Source organism: Salmo salar, unplaced genomic scaffold (genome assembly GCF_965601325.2).
Source record: "Salmo salar unplaced genomic scaffold, fSalSal1 ptg000306l, whole genome shotgun sequence".
NCBI lineage: Eukaryota > Metazoa > Chordata > Actinopteri > Salmoniformes > Salmonidae > Salmo > Salmo salar.
In genome coordinates, this window is record NW_027675347.1 from 1,960,538 (window position 1) to 1,977,719 (window position 17,182).

At 42.6% G+C, this 17,182-nt stretch overlaps 1 protein-coding gene across 2 annotated transcripts in view; it reads left to right on the plus strand.

Annotated features, from left to right (window-relative positions):
• Nucleotides 1-16,364, plus strand: part of LOC145850408 (cell adhesion molecule CEACAM6-like) — a 92,352-nt gene extending 75,988 nt beyond the window's left edge. The window contains exons 2-9 of one of the 2 annotated variants that reach the window (XM_082971529.1): nucleotides 6,645-6,722; nucleotides 11,197-11,541; nucleotides 11,940-12,194; nucleotides 12,457-12,720; nucleotides 12,933-13,029; nucleotides 13,118-13,172; nucleotides 13,287-13,390; nucleotides 15,727-16,364. In XM_082971529.1, the coding sequence (XP_082827655.1) occupies nucleotides 6,668-6,722; nucleotides 11,197-11,541; nucleotides 11,940-12,194; nucleotides 12,457-12,720; nucleotides 12,933-13,029; nucleotides 13,118-13,172; nucleotides 13,287-13,390; nucleotides 15,727-15,808 (1,257 nt within the window). In that variant the 5' untranslated portion in view covers nucleotides 6,645-6,667 and the 3' untranslated portion in view covers nucleotides 15,809-16,364. The remainder of the gene's footprint in view (nucleotides 1-6,644; nucleotides 6,723-11,196; nucleotides 11,542-11,939; nucleotides 12,195-12,456; nucleotides 12,721-12,932; nucleotides 13,030-13,117; nucleotides 13,173-13,286; nucleotides 13,391-15,726) is intronic. The other variant, XM_082971530.1, reaches the window with a different exon arrangement.
• The last annotated feature ends 818 nt before the right edge of the window (nucleotides 16,365-17,182 follow it).

Below are 17,182 nucleotides of genomic sequence, written 5' to 3' on the forward strand. Positions count from 1 at the left end.
GGTAAAATAAAAATGTACACACATGTAAGGGAAAGGGGGATACCCAGTCAGTTGCACAACTAAATCCATTCAACTAAAATGTGTCTTCTTTATTTTATTTATCCGTTATTTTACCAGGTAAGTTGACTGAGAACACGTTCTCATTTACAGTAACGACCTGGGGAATAGTTACAGGGGAGAGGAAGGGGATGAATGAACCAATTGTAAACTTCTTCTACAGTTAACCTAACCCCTCTGAAACAGAGCAACACTGCGGGATCTGCCTTAATCGACATCATCGGCACCAGGGATCAGTTGTTGTTGGGTGTTAACTGCCTTGCTCAAGGACAGAACTGCATATTTTGACCTGATTGCTGTTTGGCATCGTAATCGACTTCAGTGGGCAAATACTCACCTTCGATGGCCACTGGCACGCTGGAGAAGTGTGCTCTTCACGGATGAATCCCGTTTTCAACTGTACCGGGCAGATAGCAGACAGCGTGTATGGCGTAGTCTGGGCAAGCGTTTTGCTGATGCCAACGTTGTGAACAGTATACCCCATGGTGGCAGTGGGGTTATGGTATGGTTAGGCATAAGCTATGGACAACGAACACAATTGCATTTTATCGATGTCAATTTGAATACAGAGAGATACTGTGACGAGATCCTGAGGCCCATTTTTGTGCTATTCATCCACCGCCATCACCTCATGTTTCAGCATCAAAATGCATGGCCCCATGTCGCAAGAATCATACACAATTTCTGGAAGCTGAAAATGTCCCAGTTCTTCTATGGCCTGCATACTCACCACTGTCCTATTGAGAATGCTTTGGATGCTCTGGATCGACGTGTACGACAGCATGTTCCAGTTCTTGCCAATATTCAGCAACTTCTCACAGCCATTAAAGATTAGTTGGACAACATTCGACAGGCCTCTATGGAAAGGAGATGTCGCGCTGCATGAGACAAAAAGTGGTCACACCAGATACTGACTAGTTTTCTGATCCATGCCCCTCCTTTTTTTTAAGGTATCTGTGACCAACAGATGCATATGTGTATTCCCAGTCATATGAAATCTATTAGGTCCTAATACATTTATTTAAATTAACGGATTTCCTTATATGAACTGTAAGTCAGTAAAATCTTAAAATATTTTGCATGTTGCGTTTATATTTTTGTTCAGTGTAGATGAAAACTCTCTTGGTAAACAGTATTGTTTACTGCTTATCACAAGGTATTCTAACTCAGGCAAGCAAAAACTTGAGACTTCCTTAACAAAGAGACACACCCCTCCTCCCTTCGACTTACCAGAGTCTGCCATCCATTCTTGAAGATGCTCTTAGAGAAAAGGGTTCCAAAAGGGTTCCTCGGCTGTCCCAATAGGAGCACCCTTTTTGGTTCTAGGTAGAACCCCTTTCGTTTACATGTAGAACACTCTGTGGAAAGGGTTCTACATGGAACCCAAAAAGGTTCTACCTGTAATTCAAAAAGGTTCTTCCTGGAACCTAAAAGGATTCTTCAAAGGGTTCTCCTATGGCATCAGCCAAATAACCCTTTAAGGTTCTAGAAAGCAAAACATTTTTGTGTAGAAAAACCAGCAAGATGTATATCCAGGTCCTCATTCAGCCACAACTCAAGAAAAACGTATTACAGTTTTCCAGTGATAGGATAGAACATAGCTCATCCAGTTTGTTCTCCAGTGACTGCACGTTCGCCAATATTAATTTATTAAATACATTTTGTATTTAACCTTTATTTAACTAGGAAAGTCAGTTAAGAACACAATCTTATTTACAATAGAACAGAGGGCAATGGTGGTCTATTTGATCGCCAACGTAATCTCGTCAGGATGCCTGCTCACTTGCCTCTCTATTGCCGCCACTTCCTCTTTCGAGTCCCGGGGGATTAGGGCCTGGTCCGGAGTAAGCAGAACGTCCATAATTTGCCATCTCGTTGAGGTAGAAATGTTTGTCCATATCAAGTTAAATGATCACTGTTCTGATGTCCGGAAGCTGTTTTCGGTCAGAGTAAAGTTAAAATCAGCACAAAAAAGACACAAAATAGCGGAGTAGGTCAGGAGCCCGTAAATCGGCTGCTATCCACTGCTTGCCATCTGCTGTTCACAAGGGCCAACAGTGGAACAGAATATGATAGCGGCATGTTCTATAGAACAGACATCAATTTTTGTGTGCTTAAATTTTACTTTTTAACACCAGTGTTGCGTTTCATTAGTTTGTTATGTTGTTATTAGCCCAACATTATTGAGGACATTATTATTAGGTACCAGTACTATACACGATGGCCAACAGTGGTTCTCTCCCAAATGGCACCCTGTTCCCTTAATAGTGTACTACTTTTGACATAGGGTGCCATTTGGGAAGAAGCCAGTGTAACTGAATATGATCAAGGCATTATATTACTGCCCATCGTACGAAGAGACACTACAGTAATGCTGAGATGCCAGTAGGGAGAGCTCTAGTCTAGAACACTGAAACCTTCAGTATCACTTTGATGCAGCTGATGAGGAGTGTAAATTGAATGTGTTTATAGAATAGAATGAATGACTTCATGGAACTGACCAAATGTAAATGGAACTTTGACCTGTTCCATGTAGAACTCAGAGGGACAAGGCAACACATTCTAAGATATTATAAACATTCCATAAAGAATAGTCAACATATTGTTAACATGATTCTGTATTTAAATAAAAGTGGAAATGGGGGACATTTTGTCCATTTTAGAAATGTAGGGCCCATTCTAATACAGTAACCTCCCTTCTCTGACATGTTGTTCTCGTCGTCATGCATGTTAATGACTTAAAGAGGAAAGGACAGTTCTGCATCAGCTACTTGTGCCCTGACTACTTTAAATATGTATCAACTGGTTGACTCTCTGTACAGGACCTCTCTCCTTCACTTCACTCTATAAGTACGCGTGACAATATCTTGAAAAATAGTTTTGGGTTATTTGATTTTAGTCATTAGTCATATTCTTGAGGGGAATGTATAATTTTACTTCTTGTTATGTTTTGAGCTGTGTTTTGGATCAGAACTGTGTCAGATAAGACCCAGATGCAGACAGTTTGAATAACAGATGTTTATTAACAAAACAGGGGGCAGGCAGACGACAGGTCAAGGGCAGGCAGAGGTCAGTAATCCAGGGTAGAGTCAGGAAGGTACAGAACGGCAGGCAGGCTCAGGGTCAGGACAGGCAGAGTGGTCAAAACCGGAAAAACTAGAAAAACAGGGGCTAGAGAGAACCAGGGGCTAGGGAGAACCAGGGGCTAGGGAGAACCAGGGGCTAGGGAGAACCAGGGGCTAGAGAGAACCAGGGGCTAGGGAGAACCAGGGGCTAGGGAGAACCAGGGGCTAGAGAGAACCAGGGGCTAGAGAGAACCAGGGGCTAGGGAGAACCAGGGGCTAGGGAGAACCAGGGGCTAGGGAGAACCAGGGGCTAGGGAGAAACAGGGGCTAGGGAGAACCAGGGGCTAGAGAGAACCAGGGGCTAGGGAGAACCAGGGGCTAGGGAGAAACAGGGGCTAGGGAGAACCAGGGGCTAGGGAGAACCAGGGGCTAGGGAGAACCAGGGGCTAGAGAGAACCAGGGGCTAGGGAGAAACAGGGGCTAGGGAGAACCAGGGGCTAGAGAGAACCAGGGGCTAGGGAGAAACAGGGGCTAGGGAGAAACAGGGGCTAGAGAGAACCAGGGGCTAGGGAGAACCAGGGGCTAGGGAGAACCAGGGGCTAGGGGGAACCAGGGGCTAGGGGGAACCAGGGGCTAGAGAGAAACAGGGGCTAGAGAGAACCAGGGGCTAGGGAGAAACAGGGGCTAGGGAGAAACAGGGGCTAGGGAGAACCAGGGGCTAGAGAGAACCAGGGGCTAGGGAGAACCAGGGGCTAGGGAGAAACAGGGGCTAGGGAGAAACAGGGGCTAGGGGGAACCAGGGGCTAGGGAGAACCAGGGGCTAGGGAGAACCAGGGGCTAGGGAGAACCAGGGGCTAGGGAGAACCAGGGGCTAGGGGGAACCAGGGGCTAGAGAGAAACAGGGGCTAGGGAGAACCAGGCTGGTAGGCTTGGCGAGACGAACTGGCAACAGACAAACAGAAAATACAGGTATAAAGGCAGTGGTGTAAAGTACTTGAGTAAAAATACTTTCAAGTACTCCTGAAGTAGTTGTTTTGGGGTATCTGTACTTTATTTTACTATTTTTATTTTTGACAACTTTCACTTTTACTTCACTACATTCCTAAAAGAAAATAATGTACTTATTACTCAATACATTTCCCCTGACACCCAAAAGTCCTCGTTAAATTTTGAATGCTTAGCAGGACAGAAAAGGTCCAATTCACGCACTTATCAAGAGAACATCCCTGGTCATCCCTACTGATTCTGATGTGAAAACTCACTAAACACAAACGCTTTGTTTCTGAATGATTTCTGAGTGTTGGAGTGTGCCCCTGGCTATCTGCACATACAAACAAAACACAAACAGTTGTGCCATCTGGTTTGCTTAACAAGGAATTTGAAATGATTCATACTTTTACTTTTGATACTTAAGTACATTTTTGCAATTACATTTATTTTTGATACTTTATATCATATTATTTAAAACCAAATACTTTTAGACTTTTACTCAAGTCGTATTTTACTGGGTGACTCACTTTTACTCAAGTATGACAATTGGGTACTTTTCCACCACTGTATAAATACACAGGGGATAAGGGGGGAAACTGGCGACACCTGGAGGGCGGGTGGAGACAAGCACAAGACAGGTGAAACAGATCAGGGTGAGACAGTGTTGGTTGTTACATCAGGGCCTGTATTCATAAAGTGTCTCAGTGGAGGAGTGTTGGAATGTGTGTGAATGACACAGTGGATTTATCTGAGGGTCCTTTAGGACCAGACTGAGTAGGGTTGACATCTATACTGGGACTGATAGGGAGTAGGGTTGACATCTATACTGGGACTGATAGGGAGTAGGGTTGACATCTATACTGGGACTGATAGGGAGTAGGGTTGACATCTATACTGGGACTGATAGGGAGTAGGGTTGACATCTATACTGGGACTGATAGGGAGTAGGGTTGACATCTATACTGGGACTGATAGGGAGTAGGGTTGACATCTATACTGGGACTGATAGGGAGTAGGGTTGACATCTATACTGGGACTGATAGGGAGTAGGGTTGACATCTATACTGGGACTGATAGGGAGTAGGGTTGACATCTATACTGGGACTGATAGGGAGTAGGGTTGACATCTATACTGGGACTGATAGGGAGTAGGGTTGACATCTATACTGGGACTGATAGGGAGTAGGGTTGACATCTATACTGGGACTGATAGGGAGTAGGGTTGACATCTATACTGGGACTGATAGGGAGTAGGGTTGACATCTATACTGGGACTGATAGGGAGTAGGGTTGACATCTATACTGGGACTGATAGGGAGTAGGGTTGACATCTATACTGGGACTGATAGGGAGTAGGGTTGACATCTATACTGGGACTGATAGGGAGTAGGGTTGACATCTATACTGGGACTGATAGGGAGTAGGGTTGACATCTATACTGGGACTGATAGGGAGTAGGGTTGACATCTATACTGGGACTGATAGGGAGTAGGGTTGACATCTATACTGGGACTGATAGGGAGTAGGGTTGACATCTATACTGGGACTGATAGGGAGTAGGGTTGACATCTATACTGGGACTGATAGGGAGTAGGGTTGACATCTATACTGGGACTGATAGGGAGTAGGGTTGACATCTATACTGGGACTGATAGGGAGTAGGGTTGACATCTATACTGGGACTGATAGGGAGTAGGGTTGACATCTATACTGTGTAGGATGTGTGTTTGAACTTTTCTACATCCATAACAACCAGCTCTCTAGACTGATACAGACTCTATGGGCCTTATGGGCCTTCACTACAGATGGTGTGTGTGTGTGTGTGTCTGTGTGTCTGTGTGTGTCTGTGTGTGTGTGTGTGTGTGTGTGTGTGTGTGTGTGTGTGTGTGTGTGTGTGTGTGTGTGTGTGTGTGTGTGTGTGTGTGTGTGTGTGTGTGTCTGTGTGTGTGTGTGTGTGTGTGTGTGTGTGTGTGTGTGTGTGTGTGTGTGTGTGTGTGTGTGAGAGAGAGAGTCAATTGTTGTTTAGCCTCACAGCTTGGGGATAGGAGTTATCATTGAACCTGGTGGTCAGTCTTTAGGCTGCTGTACAGCTTGACGGACCATAGAGAATTGAACATTTATCCTCCTGTATCTGGGGATCTGAGAATAAACAGCTTCACAACAATCAATGTTGAAATATGTGTTTACAGTTCTACACATCTGTTCAATAAGTGATTGTTTTTGTTGTTTGTGATGTTGATGACTTTATTGTATCCATTAGGAAATAGTTTTTGCATCAGACAGCATGTCATCTTAAATAGACAGACGAAGACAGACATGCAACACGTCACACACATTACATACATAGTGCAATAGACTTACAGACAGACAGTATTCACATAGACAACCATATAGCACAATACAACACAGCACAATATGAGCCTGGTTCATTTTCAGTAATGAGGCCCTGTACCCCATTTACAGTTTCTACTTCAATGTATCAGGTGGAGTTATTCACCTGCTATAGAGTGAGTTGTTGTTTATGTTTCTAAGACTGCAGGGTGGGAGATGCAACAATGGCCTTGAGAACAGCAGGAAGTGTGTTGCTGGTATTTCTCTGGTCTGTGACAGGTATGGTCTCATTCTTATCTTTTAGTTGTTCTGTTTCTCTACAGACATTTCTAAAGGATATGAATCATAATGTTATTCTGGTGTTAGGCGTCTCCACTTCCCTTTAAATAGGTATCTTTCACACCTCACTGAGTGATTCTTGTCTGTGGTTTCACACTCAACTCACCAACTATGGCAACATGGTGTGGACAAACCCTACTCATTTTGAAATTGATGCATCTTTAAGGTGAAAAAAAAGCACAAGCATCCACAACGTTCAAACATCTTTCCCATAATTACAGGTATTTTATCAACCATTTGAGTTCAGCCATAATATTTGTTGTAATATTTGTTCTCCCTTTTCAGGGGGATGAAATTGTAACCAGCTCTGTAATGCTTGTTTGAAAAAGACAGATACTTTTGAAAAAAGTATAATTCTCAATGAATCTAAAATGAGACATGGCAATCTGCACAAAGGCAAAAAGGCCATTTTTAAACAATGGATGAGCTTTTCTTATTAATCTACTGGAGAACCATTTAGGGTTCAAGTAAAACGTTTGTATAAGTGAAGCTTTTAGAGAGAGGTTTAGTGCTTTTATATGTAATAATCTCAACCCACCCAGTTAGTAATCATTACATAGCGACTGTGTGTTTATTCATGTGAAAATTGACTTTGCCGCTTCAGCATGCTTTTGTGGCACAGTCAATGGCACACAGGGGATATTGGCCAGAAGGTTCAGGGTTCGCCGACCACCACGGATGAGCTCACTCTCCCTGCCTATTTCATTATTACGATCAGAGCCGGCTGCAGACAGTGATCAGCCAGGGGGAAATCAGATTTTCAAAATTTTGATGCCATATTTATAATTATATAAAATATATTCACATTTTCTACCAACAGGTTTCTGTGCCAATGCACCACACAACCAATAAACAAAAGCATAACGACTTGGAGCACTTCTATAGCATGGTTTACGTTTTTAAAACCACAATCAATCTGAACAAATAGGAATACATCCCACCTTACCTTGTAGGCTTACCCAGTATCGAAGGCTTGACAATCTCTGAATGTCATTCAGCTTTCTGGTGTTTTGTAACAAATGTCTCTTTCCATTCATCAAATGGCTGCTGCACAGTTTGGATTGATTGATTTTATTGGTCAGTTAAAAAAAATACATACACACATGTACACACAGTTTATTTACAGTGACCAGGATTGTTGATTTAAAGGACAATAAAGTCTGGGACTTATTTACATTGTGGTGCCTATGTTTTACATAAACACATTTACATTGCATAGATACAGACACATTGCATAGATACAGACACATTGCATAGATACAGACACATTGCATAGATACAGACACATTGCAGATATAAACACATTACAGAGATACATTACAGAGATACATTACAGAGATACAGACACATTACAGAGATACAGACACATTACAGAGATACATTACAGAGATACAGACACATTACAGAGATACACACACATTGTTACAGTTATCGATGGTGAAGGAGGACCAAAATCCAGCAGGACTGCGTTTGTTCATCTTGAACATTTATTAAACTCAAAATGAACACCAAAACAACAAAACAAACTCACGATCCCCGAACAGTCTTCTCAGGCTCACACACGCTAGACAAGAAACAATCTCCCACAAAAACCTACACCAAACAATTACCCATATATAGGACTCTCAATCAGAGGCAACGAGGAAGCACCTGCCTCCAATTGAGAGTCCCAAACCCCAATCAACCTAACATAGAAATACATTAACCAGACTACACATAGAAATACATAGACCATAAACCAAAAACCCGGAAATAATAAATCAAACGCCCTTCTACCAAAACACCACCCCGAACCACATAAAACAAATACCCTCTGCCACGTCCTGACCAAACTACAATAACAATTAACCCTTATATTGGCCAGGACGTGACAGTAACCCCCCCCCCCCTAAAGGTGCTAACCCCGGAAGCACCTCAAGAATAACAAAAACCCCAAACAACAAAAAATCCCCCTAAACTAAAGGGAGGGTGGCTGCCGTCACCGACGGCACTTGTGCTACACCCCCCCTCCCCAACCCACTTATACAGGTGGTGGTTCAGGCTCCGGCCTATTGTCCTCCAGAGTGCCGACCGACCCGATCTGCCTCGGACCGTAGGCAGACTCCCCCTGCTCTGGATCATGGGCAGACCTCCTCCTCTCCACCCTGTATGCAGACTCATCAATTAAACCGTTAATTACTTTAAGTTCTGAAATGTCAGGCTTACTCAGTTTAGGGTTGCTGCTAGACTCCCTTGATTTTTGGTCATCAGCAGACTCTGGGCAGATGGGCCACTCTGGCTGATCCTGGCTGACGGGCCGCTCTGGCTGATCCTGGCCGACGGGCCGCTCTGGCTGATCCTGACCGACGGGCCGATCTGGCTGATCCTGGCCGACGGGCCGCTCTGGCTGATCCGGGCAGTCGGGCCGCTCTGGCATCTCCGGGCAGTCGGGCCACTCTGGCATCTCCGGGCAGTCGGGCCGTTCTGGCATCTCCGGGCAGTCGGGCCGCTCTGGCATCTCCGGGCAGTCGGGCCGCTCTGGCGGCTCCTGACTGACGGGCGGCTCTGGCGGCTCCTGACTGACGGGCGGCTCTGGCGACTCCTGACTGACGGGCAGCTCTGGCGACTCCTGACTGACGGGCGGCTCTGGCGACTCCTGACTGACGGGCGGCTCTGGCGACTCCTGACTGACGGGCGGCTCTGGCGACTCCTGACTGACGGGCGGCTCTGGCGACTCCTGACTGACGGGCGGCTCTGGCGACTCCTGACTGACGGGCAGCTCTGGCGACTTCTGACTGAGCCGACGCACTGGAAGCCTGGTGCGTGGTGCTGGTACTGGGGTTATCAGCCTGGGAACACGCACTTCCAGGCTAATGCGGGGAGCGGGAACAGGACGAGTCGGACTGGGCTGATGCACTTGAAACCTGGTGCGTGGTGCTGGTACTGGACGTGCCAGACTGGGAACACGCACCTCTAGGCTAGTGCGTGGAGCGGGAACAGGATATATAGGACCGTGGAGGCTTACTGGCGGTCTCGAGCTTAAACCTGGCATCGCCCTTTCTGGCTGAATGCCTACTACCCCCTGGTAAATGCGGGGTGCTGGTATAGCGTGTACTGGCCTAAAAACACTTGGCCTCGCCATAATACTCATTACCCCGAAGCACGAGACATGTCCATTAACTGGCTTCTGTGACACAGTCCGGGGATTTGGCCTGGGGCTCCAAACTTGCCCCGCCAAACTACCCATATGCCCCCCCCAAAAAAATTATTGGGGCTGCCTCTCGGGTTTAATCGGCAGTCGTGTTCCTCGGTAGCATTCCCGGTCTTTGCTCCATTTCTTCCATGGGCCCTCTCCGGCCATAACTTGCTCCCATGTCCATTTCTCCCGTTTGTCCAATTCAAATTCCCTCTGCTCCTTCCAGTCCACCTGTTGCTCCTTCCTCTGCTGCTTGGTCCTTTTGTGGTGGGAGATTCTGTCACAGTTATCGATGGTGAAGGAGGACCAAAATCCAGCAGGACTGTGTTTGTTCATCTTGAACATTTATTAAACTCAAAATGAACACCAAAACAACAAAACAAACTCACGATCCCCGAACAGTCTTCTCAGGCTCACACACGCTAGACAAGAAACAATCTCCCACAAAAACCTACACCAAACAATTACCCATATATAGGACTCTCAATCAGAGGCAACGAGGAAGCACCTGCCTCCAATTGAGAGTCCCAAACCCCAATCAACCTAACATAGAAATACATTAACCATAGAAATACATAAACATAGACCATAAACCAAAAACCCGGAAATAATAAATCAAACGCCCTTCTACCAAAACACCACCCCGAACCACATAAAACAAATACCCTCTGCCACGTCCTGACCAAACTACAATAACAATTAACCCTTATATTGGCCAGGACGTGACACACATTACAGAGATACAGACACATTACAGAGATATAGAAACATTACAGAGACACAGACACACTACATAGATACAGACACATTACAGAGACACAGACACATTACAGAGATACAGACACATTACATAGATACAGACACATTACAGAGATACAGACACATTACAGAGATACAGACACATTACAGATACAGACACATTACAGATACAGACACATTACAGAGATACAGACACATTACAGAGATACAGACACATTACAGAGATACAGACACATTACAGAGATACAGACACATTACAGAGATACAGACACATTACAGAGATACAGACACATTACATAGATACAGACACATTACATAGATACAGACACATTACAGAGATACAGACACATTACAGATATAGAAACATTACAGAGACACAGACACATTACAGAGATACAGACACATTACATAGATACAGACACATTACAGAGATACATTGGCTTAATTCTGATAGCATTGTGTTGTGTGACCTTGTTTCAGTGGTACTGGGTCAGAATGTCTGGAGTGTGACTTACACCAAGAAAAGTATCTGTGCCTTGAAGGGGTCAACAGTGGAGCTGCACTGCTCTTATACATATCCCAGTGGTACAGTCACAACAACCCTCTGGTTCACTGAATCTGGGACTGGTAAAGAACCTAAAGATCTAGGTCAGGACCCAGAGTATGCAGGTCGTCTGGAGTGTCATGGAGATCAGAAGAATTGTCACACACTGAGGATCACAGACCTGAGAGAGAGTGACTCTGCTGAGTACAAGTTCAGATTATTAACAGATCAGACCGGAGGGAAATATATTGGCAGTCCTGGAGTCACTCTGTCTGTCACAGGTACAGTTACGTACATTCAATATAGTTCAACTGTTGAATTCCATTTAGTTCAAGAAAATTGTCTTGGTTTGTATTTACAGTATCTGTCACTCATCTCACATCTATCTAGATAGTTGTAATGTGAGTGTGGTTCTGTATGTATGCTAAAGCATATGATGTGTGTGCTTCAGTGTATGCTGTGATTTTAGCATGTATGCTAATGAGAATGTTGTGTTAAAATCTGTTTAAATTGACTCTATTGAACCCAATACTTCCTGGAAAACAGTGGAAAGTATTACAGAGTTGACTATCCTGGCTAAATAAATCAAATTCATTAATGAATGACTATAATTACCTTATAAAGGACAGCTATACAGACACAAAGGAGGAGAATAATGATTTGTTTCCTCATACTCTAGATGTTGTGTTGGAGATGGATCCTACATCTGTGTCAGAGAGGGAGAATGTCACACTGATATGTAGAACCAAATGTACACTGGACCCCATCACAGCCTACAGTTGGTATAAGAATGGACAGCCTATACCAAACAGCAACACCTCCTCTCCTGTCTATAGCCTATTCTCAGTCAGCAGTGAGGATACAGGCCGATACTCCTGTGCTGTAGAAGGCCATGAGGATCTCCCCTCTGCTGAAGAGACTCTCACTGTCACATGTCAGTACATTGTGGGTTTCATTTGATATACTGATTATGTTGATTCTTGAATTGGGAATAGATTGTTTTCCATATGAATAAATATGAATAAATATTTTTGTGTGTAACATCCATTTCCTTGAATTTGTATTACCACCATATCATCATTCTTTTTAATTATTATTTTTCTGATTGTCTTTTACTCTGAATTAAATGATTTCAAACTCACCTGTAAAATGTAAACACAAATGTTGCTATAAATGAATCTGGTCTTCAACACCAGATGGTCCAAGGAACACCTCAGTGTCAGTCAGTCCCTCTGGTGAAATAATGGAGGGCAGTTCAGTGACTCTGACCTGCAGCAGTGAATCCAACCCACCTGTGGACAAATACACCTGGTACAAGAAGAATGTTACCTCACCAAAAGCATCAGGACAGAGTTACAGCATCACTAACATCATCTCTGAGGACAGAGGAGAATACTACTGTGAGGCTGAGAATACAATAGCATCTAATAACTCTACAGCTCTGATGATCATTATAGCAGGTGAAGTTACATCTTCAATACTTCAATACAAAATGATGTTCAATAAGAAATGATGTTTCAAGGTAATCTTCTTCTAGTTTGCATCATTACACTTTGGTTTAAAACTATACATAGTCTTATACATACAAGTATTGCATTAATGTCCTGTATTGCAGTATATTAATTTTCAGTTCATAATAACATGTACTCATATCATCTATATTATCTTTTAGAGAAACAAACCTCAGTTCTAACTGCTGCTGTAGGAATCATAGTGGTTGTTCTGGGTGTCATACTGGCTTCATGTCTCTCTGGCTTCATGTGGTTCAGGTGAGTGAAAATGCATATTTTAAAGATTATTTCACTTTATTATCTTCATTAATTTGTTCATTCATTCATTCGTTCATTTATAAAACAGGAAGAAGGCCTCCAAATCCACCTTTGACACAAGACACACAGCAGACGACGGACAGGTGAGTCTGTTCAGACAGATGGAAGATCATTTTCGTTGCTTTGTGGGAAATGTCCACTCTTCATGCTGTCTGTCCCCAGGTCTATTTATATTGTCTGTTCTCTCTCTCCGTCAGGGAGACTCTAGTGCAGTGTATGTCAACATCTCAGGCATGGCCATGACCCCTGCTGCAGCACAGACAGTGGCCACCTTCGACCAGGAACAGGACGAGGATGTCCAGTAAGCTGCTGTGAAATTCAACCTCTCCAGTGCTGCCACCCTCTGAGCATATTCTACCATTACAACAACATAGAGTCAATACTGTATACAACATTGTGAACACACAGACAGCATCAAGGTCATTCATATGTTGCTGCTTATTGGAGGAGTAGACAAAGTCATTCAAATAAGCAAAACAGTTGACCATTAGTGACCCCTCATTGTTCTCTGAGAACTCCCTCCATCACTATCTGATGACATTTCATTGTTCTCTGAGAACTCCCTCCATCACTATCTGATGACATTTCATTGTTTTCTGAGAACTCCCTCCATCACTATCTGATGACATTTCATTGTTCTCTGAGAACTCCCTCCATCACTCTCTGATGACATTTCATTGTTCTCTGAGAACTCCCTCCATCACTATCTGATGACATTTCATTGTTCTCTGAGAACTCCCTCCATCACTATCTGATGACATTTCATTGTTCTCTGAGAACTCCCTCCATCACTATCTGATGACATTTCATTGTTCTCTGAGAACTCCCTCCATCACTATCTGATGACATTTCATTGTTCTCTGAGAACTCCCTCCATCACTATCTGATGACATTTCATTGAACTCATACTATGGTGTAAAAGTAGGCATTTTGAAAAGTCACAGTTTTAATGTCTTAAAGGTTCCAGGGGTATTCTTCAGGCCAAATGGCATTTCCTGAAACTGCACTCTACAATATACATCTCAAGACAATTACTATGACATGTCTATAACCTGTTGGGGCTACAGGTTAGCAATGAACCCCGAGACGGGATTGCTAACAAGGCTGGAAATTCAAAACATCAAAAATCTAATAATTTCAATTTCTCAAACAATCAACTATTTTACACAATTTAAAAGATAAACATCTCCTTAATCTAACCACATTGTTCGATTTTCAAAGAGGCTTTACGGCAAAAGCATAAAGTTAGATTATGTTAGGACAGTACATAGCCACAAAAGTACAAACATCCAGTTTCAATTCAAGGTCAGGCGTCACCAAAAGCAGAAACCAGCTAAAATTATGCACCAACCTTTGACAATCTCCATCAGATGACACTCCTAGGACATTATGTTATACAATACATGCATTTTTTGTTCCATCAAGTTCATATTTATATAAAAAAACAGCTTTTTACAATGGCGTGAAATTCCGATTTTTTTCTTCTCTGAAATGCTTCCGGTGAACATAACAAAATTACTATTCGAAAACATTGGTAAATTATAATATTGTCATTCAAAGAATAATATATTATCATCTCGTAATTGCTACCGAATGGCCAGATCTCAAAATAACTTTACTGGGAAATCACATTTTGCAATAAACGGGGTGCTATGCTAAGAACAATAAGCTATGCTATACAGTTAGCATCATCTAATATCGATAATAACATTGTAAATATCCCCTTACCTTTGATTATCTCCACCAGAAGGCACTGCCAGGAATCCCAGGTCCAGAACAAATGTGGTTTCTTTTGACAAAGTTCATAATTTATGTCCAAATAACACCAAGTAGTTAGCGTTCATTATGCTCCCACAAAACGTGGTGGGGGGGGTGTAAAATCACGCCGAAAAGCTAAAAAAACCTAGTAAATAATCTATTTACGTTCGTTCAAACATGTCAAACGTTGTTTAGCATTAATCTTTTGGTCCATTTTTAACGTTAAACATCAGTAATATTTTCACACAACCTATCCTATGTCTAGATAAACAATTATGACAAACTCACGCTTCTCAGATTTATGCGCAGGCGCAAAAAAATGAAGTGACGACATGTCAACTTCCATGCATTCTAATTTACTCTCTGTTTATCATAGACGCTTCAAACAACTTTATAAAGATCGTTGACATCTAGTGGAAGCCGTAGGAGTTGCGAAATGAATCCTTTCTCACTATGGTATCTATAAAACAATGACACTAAATAGTACAGTCACAAAATTCAAAAAAAATGTTTTATCTATTTTTCACAGGTTTTTGCCTGCAATATGAGTTTTGTTATACTTACAGACACCATTCAAACTGTTTTAGAAAATTCAGAGTGTTTTCTATCCGAATGTGTTAATAATATGCATATCCTAGCTTCTGAGTTGGTGTAGGAGGCAGTTAAAAATGGGCACATATTTTCTTAAAAATTTCTCAATACTGCCCCCTAGCCCCAACAGGAGTGATGTGATGAGGGTTTTAAGGAATGGCTCTGGTTCCATTCTAAATGGCACCCTATTCCCTATTTAGTTCACTACTGGTCAAAAGTAGTGCACTATAAGGGAGTAGGGTGCCATTTGGGAGTCACATTCAGTTTAATGGATGTTTCTTTCTCCAGGCCCACGGTGGAACAAGCAGCTGAGGAGGACCCCTCTGTTCTCTACAGTACAGTCAACAAACCCAGAACCAAGAAGACCTGAACACAACAAACCCAGAACCATGAACACAACAAACCCAAAACCAAGAAGACATGAACACAACAAACCCAGAACCATGAAGACATGAACACAACAAACCAAGAAGACATGAACACAACAAACCCAGAACCATGAAGACCTGAACACAACAAACCCAGAACCATGAAGACATGAACACAACAAACCCAGAACCATGAAGACATGAACACAACAAACCCAGAACCATGAAGACATGAACACAACAAACCCAGAACCATGAAGACATGTAACCTTTATTTAACTCCCAATCACGGCCAGTTGTGACAGCCTGGACTCGAACCGGGGTGTCTGTAGTGATACCTCAAGCACTGAGATGTAGTGTCTTAGACCACTACTCCACCCAGGAGCCCCAAAATCATGTTCTAGTGCTGTCCCCACCTAAAATAAATCTTGGTCAACCAAGAGTCATCTGTCATTTCTACCAATCGATTGGTTGAAATGTTATGTGTATTTTTCCATATATAGACACACCCCATGTGTTTTAATAAAATCAACTATATGTACTGAAATGGTCTGATGCTTTTAGCATGCTGTTTGATTAAATAATTAACTTCCCTGGGCTAGGTCCCACCCTAGTCAACAGCCAGTGGAATCGTGTGGCGCGAAATACAAATACCTAAAAAATGCTATAACTTCAATTTCTAGAACATATGACTATTTTACACCATTTGAAAGACAAGACTCTCGTTAATCTAACCACATTGTCCGATTTCAAAAAGGCTTTACAGCGAAAGCAAAACATTAGATTATGTCAGGAGAGTACCCTGTCAAAAATAATCACACAGCCATTTTCAAAGCAAGAATATATGTCACAAAAACCAAAACCCAGAAGACAGCTAAATGCAGCACTAACCTTTGATGATCTTCATCAGATGACGCTCCTAGGACATTATGTTATACAATACATGCATGTTTTGTTCAATCAAGTTCATATTTATATCAAAAACCAGCTTTTTACATTAGCATGTGATGTTCAGAACTAGCATACTTCAGGTGAATTTACTAAATTACTCACGATAAACGTTCACAAAATACATAACAATTATTTTAAGAATTATAGATAGAGAACTCCTTTATGCAATCGCGGTGTCAGATTTTAAAATAGCTTTTTGGCGAAAGCACATTTTGCAATATTCTGAGTACATAGCCCGGCCATCACGGCTAGCTAATTTGACACCCACCAAGTTTTGGACAACCTAAACTCAGAATTACTATTAGAAAAATTGGATTACCTTTGCTGTTCTTCGTCAGAATGCACTCCCAGGACTTCTACTTCAACAACAAATGTTGTTTTGGTTCCAAATAATCCATAGTTATATCCAAATACCTCCATTTTGT